General features: G+C 43.8%; 1 protein-coding gene across 2 annotated transcripts in view; it reads right to left on the bottom strand.

The window, feature by feature from the left end:
- Positions 1-14686, bottom strand: part of MTHFD1L (methylenetetrahydrofolate dehydrogenase (NADP+ dependent) 1 like) — a 377119-nt gene that overhangs the window by 107532 nt on the left and 254901 nt on the right. For both annotated transcript variants that reach the window (XM_077486370.1, XM_077486371.1), the window contains exons 21-22: positions 14323-14462; positions 13569-13610 (exon numbers count right to left, since the gene is read on the bottom strand). In XM_077486370.1, coding sequence (XP_077342496.1) covers positions 13569-13610; positions 14323-14462 — 182 coding nt within the window. The remainder of the gene's footprint in view (positions 1-13568; positions 13611-14322; positions 14463-14686) is intronic.

Genomic DNA, 14686 nt, shown 5'->3' with positions numbered 1-14686 from the left:
GCAGGAGTGCATTTCTGATTTAAAGCGATTGTATAGTCTTTTTTACAAGTTTAACCTACAGGTAAGCCTATAATAAGGCTTACCTGTAGGTAAAAAAAAAATCTCCTAAACCTGTACAGTTTAGGAGATATTACCCTTGCAACGCGTCTGACTGCAGCAACGCATGCGCACACGGGATTCTCAGCTGAAAGTCCGGCAGACGTTGGACCCTGCCGGACAGAAATCTCTTGCGCGCATGCACGGGAGTGATAAAATCGCGGCTCCGGCCACTCACAGCAGCGGAGCCGCGATACCCTGAAAGACGTGGATTTGGCCAGATGTCGGGGCCTCATTCTAAGGTATTTCATAAAGAGCTAGTATGCGGTGCATACTAGCTCATTATGACTTTTCCCTTGCAGGTCAAAAAAAAAAAGTCGTCAGCGGGTTTACTCCCGCTTTAATAGTCTGAAACAATATTGGGCATAAGAAATGCATGATAAAGCAGGAAAAAGTTGAAGGAAAACTTTGGACAGTACAAGATCCAGCGCTCAAAGGTGTACACAGCCTATTGCATTAGGGTGTGTACCCAACAGCTTAAACACCCATGCCTTTCTCTGCAGCCTCAGCTGTACTGAACAGTGAATGCATGGGAAGTGATCTATGCAGAGTGGCTTCTGGTTCATTCACAAACTGAAGCATAATAAACTCTGTAGGATTGAACACAGTGAGTGACTGTGTTCATTTAGAAAAGGAAGGGGCTGGTAAATAACATTCATTAGCCCCTTCCCCTGCTTTCCATTCTGAAACATCCCCTGCAGCAACCAGCGAAGAGGAGGAAAGCCAGCAGCACTGTTGTGGGGGGTGCACATTACGGAGGGGGGGGAAGCCAGGCACAAGGGGGAATTTGGCACCACACATAGTGATTAGGGGCACACCCCCTGTGCACACCTATGCCAGGGCTACACCCAAGTACTCCAAGCGATGAGATCACAGTGCTGACCTCTAAAGACTAAAGATTCCCTTGAATCAATGTAGGGTTTGGAAAAACTGATGGACATTGGCTGATGGAACCTGCAGATTGTTCTCATATCGCACTATGGGGATGCCCTAAAAGTGAAGCAGAGCAAGAACAAGGACTAGAACAAGCTGTTCTTTCAGAAGACAATATTTCACTATGGGAATGCCTTGAGTGCAGAGCAAGAACAGAGGATAGTACATTGTGGAAAACCCAAAGAGCAGGCAAAAGGAAAGGCAACAAACTGATAATGCTGTACTCCCACTGCAAAATGCAGGTAGATTTGAGCCAGGAAGATGGGGACATGCAAGTAAGCATCCTTGATTTCCACAGAGGCCACAAGGTCTCCCATAAAAAAAGAAACTGTGACTGACTGGGTAGATTCAATGTGGTTTTGTACCTGGAGCAAGGGGTTGAGCACCTCGAGATCCAGTATAGGACAGATTCCCCCTTTGGCTTTGAGAATGGTGAACATTTGAATAAAACCTATGGACCCTCTTCCCAAGACCATGTCTATGACCTCTTAAGACACCAGCTGTGTCAGAGCACTAAAGAGGTGCACCAATCTCTGCAGGGATGCCGGTGTTCTGGCATATTCAGTCCGGCCATCATTTAGCGTCCGTCGCAGAAGAAGCTTCGTAAAATTTCTGAAGCTGAATGGCGCCTGCGCTGTGAGTGGAGGTGGTAGCCCCACCATCCAAGCGGACATAGGGTTGTGAAAATTAGACGGCCCGCTCGCCACGCTTCTGGCTAGGCCTCGCTGCGCTCGGCTTTTTTTTATTCCTACTCTATGTCCACTTGGATGGTGGGGCTAGCACCTGGACTCAGTGCGCAGGCGCCGTTCATCCTCGGCTATTTTCGGAATCTGTGTTGCTGTGTACGGCGCATGCGCCGTACACAGCGGACGCTATCTGATGGGGGACCTTATATGACAAGACACCGGAAAGTTGAATTAAAAGCACAAAAAAGGGTGCAAGGAGTATAATATCGTATGTGCTAGGATATATTTATATAAAGTCGCTCTCCCTGTCTGCGATTTTCCACCTGACTCTTCATACCCTCTGGTAACTGCAAAGACTCTACTCTTCTCTTAAACACTGGACTACATTGCCTAACTGAACTTTAATTCTGCCTTACTAAGAATTTTAACCTACTGTCTATACTTGGGTTTTATCAGCTTCTAATTGATTAATTTTGAACCTTCCGCCCACACCTTCCCAGTATAAATGTAGTTCATTTCTTGGGACGGCTGGCGAGGGTTTAGGCTGGTCACTCCTTGCACAAAGTGTCATGCCGGCAACAAGTGTTTGGCACTTGTACGTGGCCACTTTGACTAAGGCACTGCTACAAAAAAGTAAAGACATTGTTTCACTGCTATTTTGCAGGCAGTTCCTCTTCATTCTCCAACTTTCCTTCTATTCCCCTCTCCCCACCCTCCAACATGCTCACACTAATCTTTGTTATAATGTCCTCTCTCCTTAAACTCTCATGTCTTTACCCCCCCCCCCCCTCCATCCCCCAACCTGTACATATCTCCCTCTCTTCTGCCCACTCAATATTACTCCACTTACCATCTGCTGCTCATTCTAAGCCCACACAGTATAATTATTTTCATTCCACCACAGCATCTGCCCTCCTATAAATCCCACTCCCACCTTACCACCCTCCCGCTACTCCTAATGTCTGGGGACATCGCGCCAAACCCCAGCCCTCCCACACCCAATTCCCAATGCCAAAATTGGCCATCTACCTCCTCCAACAGTAGTCCTAACTTCAACCTTCTTATCCCAATTCCACAAGTCAGCCCCCCTCTTTCAACAAACTAGCTTCTGTTAAAGTGGTTGTTAATCCTTACAACCAACTTTGACCTACAGGTAAGCCTAGATTAAGGCTTACCTGTAGGTCCAAGAAATATTGTATCGCATCGTATCCGTGTAGGTTTAAGAGATATTTCCCGAAAGACAGGCACCGACAGGCGCATGTGCCGTAGGCAGCGGCGCGCAGGCGCCCTGAGCGCGCCACTGTCAACGGCGATATGCCGCAAGTGGCGACTCCCGTGCGCATGCGCGGGAGTGACGTCATCGCGGCTTCGCCGAATGACAGCAACGGAGCAGCGAGACCCACCGAGAAGATGGATGCGCCGGACTACAGGGGACAGCGGTGACTTCGCTGGCTCCTGTGTCAGGTAAGTGACACATAATGGACTACTATGCGATGCATAGTAGTCCATTATGCTTTACCTTTGCAGGGAATGAAAGAGGAAGTAAACCCATCAGGGTTTACTTCCTCTTTAATGACCCTTTGTTCTCCAAATCCCTTAATCTATTTGCTATAACCGAAACCTGGCTCCAGGAATTCGACACTACCTCTCCAGCTGCTTCCAGGTACTTCCCACACCTCCCTCTTTCACCCCTGCTCTTTCGAAATGCATTGCATTCGTCTTCACAGTTGATCACCTGCTCCGCCTCATAAAATTACACTCCCTTGGCCTCCGTGATTCTGCTTTATCCTGGTTCTCCTCCCACCTATCTCAGCGCACTCTCAGTGTCACTTACAACTCCATCTCCGCCACTCCTCTTCTTTCTGTTAGGGCACCCCAAGGCTCTGTCCTTGAGCCTCTCCTATTCTTACTCTATACCTCTTCCCTGGGCCAGCTGATAACCTCCCATGGCTTCCAATACCACCTCTATGCCAACGACACCCAGATATATCTCTCCCCTCCTCAACTTACCCCCACGATCTCCTCACGGATGTCAAACTTACTGAATGACATATCAATATGGATGTCACACCACTTCCTCAAACTCAATCTTTCTAAAACAGCTTGTGATATTTCCTCCTTCGCGGTCCCTCCCCTCGCCCCCCACCCCCGTGACTTCACAATTAACACAACTATTAGTCCCTCCACACATGCCAGGGTCCTGGGTGTAATCCTTGACTCTCACCTCTCCTTCAGCCCCCATGTCCAATCACTGGCTAAATCCTGCCGCCTTAACCACAACATCTCCAGAATTCGACCCTTCCTGACTAATGACACCACAAAGCAACTTATTCACTCTTTGGTTATTTCCCGCCTTGACTACTGCAACTCTCTCCTTAATGGCCTACCCTTAAGCAGGCTATCCCCCCTTCAGTCTATTATGAATTCTGCTGCTAGACTAATGCATCTCACTAACCGATCCATGACTGCTGCTCCTCTCTGCCAGTCCCTTCACTGGTTCCCCCTACCGCACCGTGTAGAATTCAAAATGCTAACCATGACATACAAGGCCATTCACAACATTGCCCTCATCTACATCACCAACCTCATCTGCAGATATAGCCCAAATCATCCCCTCCGCTCCTCCCAGAACCTCCTGCTCTCTAGCTCCCTTGTTACCTCCAAGACTTCTCCAGAGCCTCTCCCATCCTCTGGAACTCCCTGCCCCAGTATATCCAATCAGCCCCTCCCCTGTCCACCTTTAGGCTGGATTCCCACCTATGCATTTTTAGTGCCTTTTGCATTTAGCAGATTTGCACTACAGAACGTGTTCCATAGGAAATTAGGGTAAATGGACTGTAGTCCAAATCTGCAAAATGCAAAAAGCACTAAAAATGTATAGGTGTGAATCCAGGCTTAGGATCTTCCTGAAAACTCATTTATTCAGGAAAGCCTATCCCACACCTACCTGTCCCCGAACCACCTCCATCAAATCATTCTCTGCAGCTATTACCTTGTAACACCCTCTGCCTTTAGAATGCAAGCTCTATGAGCAGGGCCCTCCTGTACCTTTTGTATTGAACTGTACTGTAATTGAGTTGTCCCCCCATACGTTGTAAAGTGATGCGTAACCTGTTGGCGTTATATCATGCATAATAATATTTATTAACACCAGAGGGCACAAATCTAAGTATAGCTTAAAATGACATTAATTAAGGCGGAACTCTAATAATTTTTTCATCTTTCCATCTATTAAATCTTCTGCCCTTGTTTTAACTTTGGATACTAAAACTTTTTTTTGACAGTACATACCTTATACAGCTCACTTCCTGTTTCTCGTCTGAAAAAAGCCTAGGCTTATCACATGCACAGCTCTCTAACTCTTGTGAGAGTTTGTCGTCAGGAAGAGAGGGGGAATGCGCCATAAGAGAGCCAATGAGAGCTTCAGAGCTGGAGGGGTGCCTCTAAGAGTCTCTGTAAATTCAGGAAGTGAACAGGCATCAGCTTCAGCTGCCTACAGTTAAAATGAGGGCCGCCATAATTAGGGGGGGGGGGGGGGGGAGATTTCTGCAGCATTATAGATGTGTATGTGTGTATAAAACTAACTAGAATACATTATATCAAAATGGGGAACACTAGTAAACGACGTAAAACTGAAGGTGCCAGGAACAGTCAGGAAGAGGAAACCAGAACTGAGATCAGGAACAAGGGCAATGAATAGGATACATGTACAGGGCAGGAAGAGGATATAGGCTCAGCAACTAGGATCTGGCAAGCAGGCAAAACACTGAAACAAGAGGGACTAGTAGAAGAGAGACTAGACACCCTCTCGTGGGACACCGGAACTACAACCTTATGCTCTGGGAACTACAGTGCATAAAAAGGTGATCCAGGTCTGGACAATGTGCAATCTAAAAGTATTTGTATAATAAAACTCAAAATAAAACAAATAAATAGGAAATAAAAGATGGTATTGGTACCTTATGGAATTCAATGCCTAAAATCTATTTCAAAAAGGATAAAATAAAAAGAACAAAAATTGGATTAAAAATGAAAAAAACACAGACAGTGCAAGAGCTCCACCACTAAGGGGAGCAATGTTGTCTTTAGATAAAAACCTAGATGTAAACAGCCAAATAACCAGATGAATAATGGACTAGATAACGTGATCACCTCTATTTCGTCATTTAAGGCCATCTGGGATGAGGGAGTTTAGCATAAAGATCCAGTAAATCTTATGCGCATACAATTTTTTTAAAAATGTTTGGCCAATGGGGGATTACTGGAAATGGACTCAATCCAAGCTGTCAAGCCCCGAGAGGATTTCCCACGTAATTCAGCAAAATGCCTGGGTATACTATGTTTGGTGTTTCTGCCCTCCACAATCCTGAGCAATTTTGAAAGGAATTGATGGAATGTTTTCCAATTGCCCATAAAGGTTTTTTGGGCATGTTGTACATCGTGCAGGTCAAGCATTTTTCCTTTTTTCACAGGAACATGCCTTTAGATTACCAAACATACAGTATTGCCTAATTTTATGTCAGGCTTCTGATGGCTTGAAACTTTATCGAGTGCCTCCTATCCTTTGAGGTTTGGGGCTTTTCGGGAAGAAAATTTTGGTTTACAGGGAAAGAACTACTTAAGATGTGGAGCTTGTAAACTGGGCCACTGCCCAGAGAAATCTTTCTCCGCCTTTCGATATTGGTTGGAGAATCTCGTAACATACCTGATTTCTGGATCATCTTTTTTCGGTCTCTCCCAGTTGGTGTGGGATAGACAAATTAAGCCTTTTCTACCAGTTCTGGAGGGTATCCCTTGTCTGTTTTTGAGGACTAATTTCTTCTGTATATAATTCTCTACATGTGTGAAGTTTTGACAGAGCCTGCAGAATTGTCTTTTAGGGATATCTTGGATCCATCTGGGATGGTGTAATGCAAGTAAGAATTACCAGCTGCTGGGTTGAAGGAATTCTTTGCAATAAATACTGTGTGCACAATGACTTAATTCCATGACTAAGGCAGCAGGTGAAGTAGTGTTACACATGGGTGAAGAATAAAGAATTTTTATTACAAAAGTCTACAAAGGCAGCCATAGACGACGTGGACCCATCCCAGAAAAATACACTGTCTTCAATATAGCGGCCATAATTGATGGTGCTTTGTGCAAAAGGGTTGTTATTCCAGATCTGTTGGAGCACCTAGAGACCCCAAGTGAGATTGGCATAGCAGGGAGCGAAATGGGCTCCCATATTTGTACCTGTTCTCTTGATATAACCACCTCCATCGCATTGGAATTAAATTGTGCTTCAATCAGAACTGGTGGCTGCAAGGATGAAACTAACTTGCTTTTTATTTAAGTCTGGATTAGTGGAGAAAAAAAGCTATTTATCATTCATTAGCCTATTTCATGTGCAATTGATGTATAAAAGAGAACATACATTGAGGAAGAGCCACAAATATGTCGATTTTCAAGGTTCTTTAATAAATGTGTTCCATTACTAATATATGAGGGTAGGGAGATTACCATTTTCTACAGCCCTTGGTCAACAAAGAAAGACTGCTTGTAGTGCTTGCCACTATAGGGCAACCAGGGGTATTCTGGTCATCCCTTGTGGACTATAAAGGAGGTCATAAAAGTATCAGACATGGAAGAAATCGGTGGAAAAGGGTAGCTTCCTTTATGTTCAAAATTCCTCTAAAGCCCTACTAATCGTAGACTTTAGTTCCCTAGTAAAGTCAGCCAAGAGATCTTGTAATTTCTCGTAAGTGTTGGTATCTAATAATAATCAATGTGCCTCATTAAGATATTCAGACTTGTTCTGAACCATTATACTCCCATTCTTTTCAGGTTTAATAATATAATTATTGTGAGTCAAGGACTTAAGTGCCTCATTTTCCATGGGATTCATATTGGTTGGTGTGTGTCCATTATTAGCAGCCTTATCTTTACACATAGTAATGAGGTTAGCATACACTGTCTGGTAGGATTCCAAACAAGCACCTCTAACAGGCACAGGGTCGAAGATGGACTTCAGTCTGAAGGATGTGCGCTGTACTGGACCATGTTCTCCCACCAATAATCTCCGCACACAGAGAATCCTCATTGACTGACACAGAACTGGACAGTTTATGAAGCTGCGATCTCAGAGCTTCACTGGTGATCTGAGTCAGAATTCCCCCTCCCCGATTCACCAGCTCAGAGCTGGAAAAATCGGGGAGTAAAGAGAATCTGGGGGGAACCGAGGGGGAAGGAGGATTATTAACTTCCTTCTACCTCAATCAGAGGTGGTTGATCGACACCTTGGCGTTTCAGTGAATTTCTGGTACTGTAATCTTGCAAAGTCTCATGAGATTTCAGTATCAGGGGCCGTTCTCCACTGTTTGAAGAGTTTGTAAATCACTCCTCCTTTGGAGGAGTGAAGCGATCTATAAAGCTTCATTAACTGGCATCCAGGGGAGAACGATCTGCTCTGAAAATGCCTGAGAATGAAGCAGTGAAATCTTTTTACTGCTTCATAAAACGGACACCAGAGCGTTCATGGCAATGTCAAGAATCAGCCAATATGGTAAGCTGCAGAATGAGCCCCCCCAGTGGCTCTGCAGCAACTTAAAGAGGAGGGCCGTTTTTAAAAAAAAATTTTTTTAAAGTCAGCAACTTCAAATACTGTAGCTGCTGACTTTTAATAAGCAAACGTACCTGTCCAGGGCACCCGCAATGTCTGCCGCCCGAGGCTGATCCGTCCCTCGGCTCTCGGGTCCCGGCGCCGCCATTTTGGCTAAGGGAAACAGGCAGTGGAGCCTTGCGGCTTCACTGTCCGTTTCCTACTGTGCATGTGCGAGTCGCGCAGCGCTTTGTGAATGGGGCGCGCTGTTTTCTGGGACACACAGTTCCTAGAACACAGTGCGACCCATTACCCAGAAGACGCCGCACAGAGGAGAGAAGACAGAAGATCACCACAGAGGAGGAAGAGGCAGATTAGGACGATGTGCCTAGCAACAGGCATTTCTGGTAAGTTAAAAAAAAAAATGTTCTTCATTTTTTTTTTGTCAGATTTTTTTCTAAATTTTTATGTATTTTTTTTGCAGGGTGGCCCTCCATTTTAAGAAGCTTGCTAGAAGAAAAAGAATCTTGAGAAGGGAAGGCATTTGTTATTCTAAAAAGCAACAAAAACTGTGGCAAGATGGAAATGAGAGGGGTTATACTAGGCTACCCTTTTTAATTTTGTTGGCGAATAACCAATCTCCAAAAGGCAGCAGAATAACTCGATGTACCCAAGTACTTCAATCTGTGTCCCTAATGTACTATTAATTCTATAATCCCGCCCGCTTTTCCCAGCTTAGGTCATCCTCATGATATGTCGTCTACGGCTAGCTTTTCTGAGGACAAAACTGGGAAAGGGTGAAGTAGCTAATAACTATAAAAACGTTGAAAATGCAACAAGAGTTAAAATATTCACTTGGCAATTAATGTCACTAGTGACAATCGCATCTAGGAAGCCGACTCACTTGCCATATTCTTCTATTTTACATTAAATATGCATTTTCCCTACATAAAGAAGGCTTCCCAGCTGTGGCCATTTAAAAGGTGGTCTCAGACTCTTGGCTGGATTCGCTGCTTAGGATTTTTGCATAAATTTCTCCCTTCTATGTACTAATCTGTGCAGCGGAGGGGAGAGATCCTGAGATGGAAGCAGCCATTCCTCCATACCCTACCAATACCCCAATACTCTAGCGATACCCCAATACTTTGCGATACCCCTGCCTGCCAATACTCTGCGATACCCCTGCCTGCCAATACTCTGCGATACCCCTGCCTGCCAATACTCTGCGATACCCCTGCCTGCCAATACTCTGCGATACCCAGCCGTGCCCAGCCATACCCAGCCAATATTACAGTGGGGGAAGATTGTGGATATTATGGTGGGGACTATATGGTGGTGGAATTTTCACAGGTTTTTGCAAATTAAATTATTATTTGCTTATCCGAAAAATGATTCGATCCGTGATTCTGATCCGAGGAATGTTCCGATCCGTGAGTTTTTTGATCCGTTGCACCCCTAGCACTTATGCAGGCTCACTGCCCAGCAACCTTGTCTGTCCATTGACAGACTGGGCACCTTGTCCCCGTCCCCACTCCTCAGCACAGGATTTGATTGACAGCAGTGGGAGCCAATGGCTTCTGCTGCTATCAATCTGCCCAGAGAGAGGGGACAGAGCCAGGAGAGCCTTGGCTTTGATGCACAGTGCTGGATTGAGAAAGGGCTCTGGTAAGTATTGGGGGGGGGGGAGTAGTCGGCCACACAGAAGGCTTTAGAAACACTTGTATAGTGGAGATGAAGCTGTGAGTTCCAACTGGGATATCTCACTGACTCCCACTTAAATCCACCGAGTTTGTGTATGTAACACTTGGGTGGGCATAGCTTTTAGAATAAATTTCAACAATACTATGACCAAATATGCAATCTCACAACCTTAAAGCCCTTGGTGTCTGCATGGTGTGCAGAACTGTACATATACTTAAAAGTGATGAATATTTTATGAAATATTGGGTTTCAATTTATTGGTTTTATCCTATGGTTTTCTTCCTTGAAAGACTAAAAATAACAGAGTTTTTCAGAATCCACTGCAATAATCAAACATTACCTATGTATTTACATGGAAAATGAATTAGCACCAGTATTTTTCATAAAGAGCAATATTACTGACTGAGCAATAGTTATGGGAAATTGACCTCTGGAAGCTATGCCAAAACAGGCAGGCAGAGGGCAAAGGACTAGTCATCAGTATTGCCTGTGATCTTCTAGCAGCTGACCTTTTACCGACTTACTATGAATTGTTCGGCACTCTTTCTGCAGGGATGGCCAAGTTTCATACAAAAGGTAAATTTTTTTCAGTACACTGTTTAAGCACAAATAAATATTACCAATAAACATAGCAAGTCTACAAAAGATAAGTTTGGAAATTAGAATCATACTTACCTAGGTGGATGCAGCATCGGTCCTATGCTGCATCTGTCCCCCACCAGCTCTAAGACTGAGAACCGAGCGATCAAAAACTGATGATTGCTCAGTTCTCCCTGAAACTGTCAGTCACCAATGTTTGCGCTGGGAATGGCTGACTCCAGCATTTAGTGGCTCTCTGAGAGGCTGAGCCAGGCTCCTGGGTGGATCCCAACCATATGGTCTCGATCTTTCCCCAGTCTGAACCGGCTCTGTGATGTCAGCAGACTTCAGCCTACTGTTGGCTGAAAATGGGTCACATGAGTGCAAAACAAACTGCACGCCTGTGATCCACAGGAGTACGGCCAAATGATCTTTGGCTATACTTCTTCAAAAGAATAAGAGGTCTTAACCAGCCCAAAGACAAAGAACAAATTGGCCTACTCCAAACTATATAAATTATGTGTTTTAGGATCCAAAACCTTATAGCAAGCACTAGTGCCAAAATACTATCATTGCCACTAAAAAATTACACTGGTGCCTTTTTTCTTTAACCACTTGCCGTCCGCCTACCGCAGATATACTGCCTCAGGTCAGCTCTATTGCATGAAACGATGCACCTGTATGTTATTTTGTGCAATAGACCGTGGGAGAGCACTCGTTCACTGATTGGACAGAGGGGGAGCCAATCAGCGGGTCCGGCAGACCTGATGCCGGCCACCTGCGATCCTACTCCAGGAGAGGCAGAACAGTGAGTTGACTCTAAACACGATAGATCGCCATTCTGACATGGAAGATAGAGATCATGTGCTCCTGCTTAGCAGGGACACTGAGCTCCGTCTTCATCCAGTCAGACTACAGTAAGACCCCTTTCACACTGGGGCGTTTTTCAGGCGTTTTTCAAGCGCTTTAGCGTTAAAAAAAGCTCCTGTAAAGCGCTTGAAAGAAGCCTCATCTGCAGTCCCAATGTGAAATGTCACCCCCCGAAAAACGCTCGTAAAGCGCCGCTTAAACTAGCAGCGCTTTACCAGCATTTTTCGAGCGTTAATGGGGCGCTTTTAACCCCTGCTAGTGGCCAAATAAAGGGTTAAAAGCGCCCAAAAAACGCTGCTGCCAATAGCGTTTTTCGGGCGTTTTACAAGCGCTTCCCATTGATTTCAATGGGAAGGGGCGTTTTAGGAGCGTTGTATTCACCGCTCCAAAAGCGCTGCAAAGAAGCTGCTTGCAGGACTTTTTTTTGACGCTCTTCCAGCGAAGCGCCTCAGTGTGAAAGCACTCGGGCTTTTACATTGGGATTGCAGTTGCAGCTTCTTTCAGGCGCTTTTTTTAACGCTAAAGCCCCTGAAAAACGCCCCAGTGTGAAAGGGATCTTGGTGTGAAAGCACTCGGGCTTTTACATTGGGATTGCAGTTGCAGCTTCTTTCAGGCGCTTTTTTTAACGCTAAAGCGCATGAAAAACGCCTGAAAAACGTCCCAGTGTGAAAGGGGTCTTAGCAAGCACCCCCTAGGGACACACTTAACCCTTTGATCGCCCCTGATGTTAACCCCTTCCCTGCCCGTGTCATTAGTACAGTAACAGTGCATATTTTTAGCACCAATCACTGTATTAGTGTCACTGGTTCCCCAAAAAGTGTCAAAAGTGTCAATTAGGGGTTCCATTTTACCACCACAATGTCACAGTCCCACAAAAAAAAAAAAATGTAATCGATGATCGCCGCCATTACTAGTAAGAAAAATAAATAAAAATGCCATAAATATATCCCATAGTTTGTAGTCTAACTTTTGCGCAAACCAATATACGCTTACTGGGATTTTTTTAACCAAAAATATGTAGCAGAATACATATTGACTTAACTTGAGGAAGAAATTCGATTTTTTATTGGATTGTGTTTTATAGCCGAAAGTAAAAAATATAGTTTCTCTTCAAAATTGTCAGTTTTTTTGTTTATAGCGCAAAAAATAAAAAAACTGCTAAGGTGACCAAATACCACAAAAGGAAAGCTCTATTTGTGGGGAAAAAAAAGGGATAGCAATTTTATTTGGGTACAGCGTCGCTCGACCATGCGATTGTCAGTTAAAATAATGAAGTGCCACATCGAAAAAAATGGCATGGTCATTAAGGGGGTAAAACCTTCTGGGGCTGAAGTGGTTAAACTTTTGTTGCTTCTAATAGAGTCCTGTGACTACAAAAAAAGGTCTTCTAGCTTAAAAAAAAACAAAAAAAAAAAAAAACTAACTCATGAATGAGCCGATCACTATAGTATACAACCACCATTGCTTCAGCAGGGTTGGCAAAATGCAGTCCACTTATACCCATGTGAATTGGTGTAAGTATACATTAGTGTGCTTTTTGCTTTCCATTCCAGGATTGTTTTTCAATCTTATTCTGGCCCTTTTGATTAATGATCCATTAAAAATAGGGCAGAAGAGAGCTATGACACATCCATTTTATATGCACAGCCTACACAGTCAAGCTTACTCAACAGCATGAAGAATAACGCATCAGTGATAATGTGCAGTCACTCATATCAATCAAAATTCATCTTACAGAAGCAACACTATTAATAACAGACAATTAACCAATCATTACCACTGCTACTAGGGGTGCTGGCGTAGAATATTAATACAATATTACAACCACAATTATTACCCTAAAAACGTTATTGCTTGCCCCTATTGTTTAGCCCTCCCAAGCAGAGCCCTCCTAAGCCTCGTCTTAAAATTTTAAATGTACCATCTCCCTTTATTTTGTAAAACACTGCATAATATAAATACTGTATAATACTGATGAACATTACATCTTTAGACTGGTAAGATGTCGATCAAACCACAAATATCAATCATTTCACAAAGTTTAAATCAAAAGAGCAACACAACATGTATTTTACAAAGTCAGCATGTTGTAATAAGTATAAATCAGTTTCAATATTTATTACCTCTTCGGTGTATTCTTTTGCAAGAGGAGCTCCAGCAGTAACCTGAAATTATAAAAAAATAAGCTGTAAATTTGCAATTGAGTAGGTGAGAACATGTCAAAGAATTTAAACAAATGGATGCCGTTTCGATTTAAATTTTAAGTTCATGAATTAAGGTGTTCTATTTTTTAACTAATTATACAAATGATTGAGTTCACAAATGTACATCCAATAAAAGATACACTTGTGACATAAGACTTAGGCCCCTTTTAGACGGCAAGCCTGCTCGGATCCGCCCGTCCGTTTCATAGGCGGATCAGAGTGGGCCATCCATTGACTCCTATGGGGAGACTGATGTCAGCAGAGATGTGTCTGCCGACACTCGTCTGCTACAATCAGACGTATGGCCATACGTTCCCCAAGTGGCTTGGCGGATCGGATGAGATCTTATGAAAAACGGACATGCTGTCTGTTTTATTCGATCTCTCCATAGGAATCGGCGGCACTCTGACAGGCCCCTCCCTGCTCAGTAAGCTGAGATGTTCCGATCATCCGCTGGCTCAGCGGAGATCAACGGAGCGGTCTCCTGCTCAGTTGGCGGACTCTGCCTCGTGTGGAAGAGGTCTTAGAATTCATACACAATGGGTTATACAGATGTCATAGGCTTTAAAAGCTACTTTTCTGCAATAGTGAATACATCACTAAACCAAATGCAGGTTTAGAAGGGGAAAACTACAATGATCACTTAAGCATTGTACCATACAGAAGAACTTACATTGGGCCCTCCTCCATGCATCTTCAGAGCTCTAATAGTAGCAACAAGAACAACTACATTGGGAATCAAGCCAGAAGCTCTGCACTTAATGTTGAAGAATTTTTCCATTCCAATGTCTGCACCAAATCCAGCTTCTGTCACTGAAAAAAAAAAAAGGAGTAAATCATGAATAAACATTAAAATAATCCTCTAAACTACTACTATGTCAAAGTCCGCAAATTGTACATTTAGCTGTCAGTGTACAATCTTAAATTGGTAACAGGAAAATTATATATAGGAACTTCTGAACAATGGTACTGACCATTGCTAGGCCTGGATAATAAAAAAAAAAAAAAAATAATGACTGGTACATGGGGCTATAAGC

This window comes from Lithobates pipiens, unplaced genomic scaffold (genome assembly GCF_037356315.1).
Source record: "Lithobates pipiens isolate NorthernLeopardFrog02 unplaced genomic scaffold, aLitPip1_a1.2 Scaffold_18, whole genome shotgun sequence".
NCBI classification, from domain to species: Eukaryota; Metazoa; Chordata; class Amphibia; order Anura; family Ranidae; genus Lithobates; species Lithobates pipiens.
Note: the sequence above shows the minus strand (reverse complement) of the source record. Positions and strands in the feature narration are given on the sequence as shown.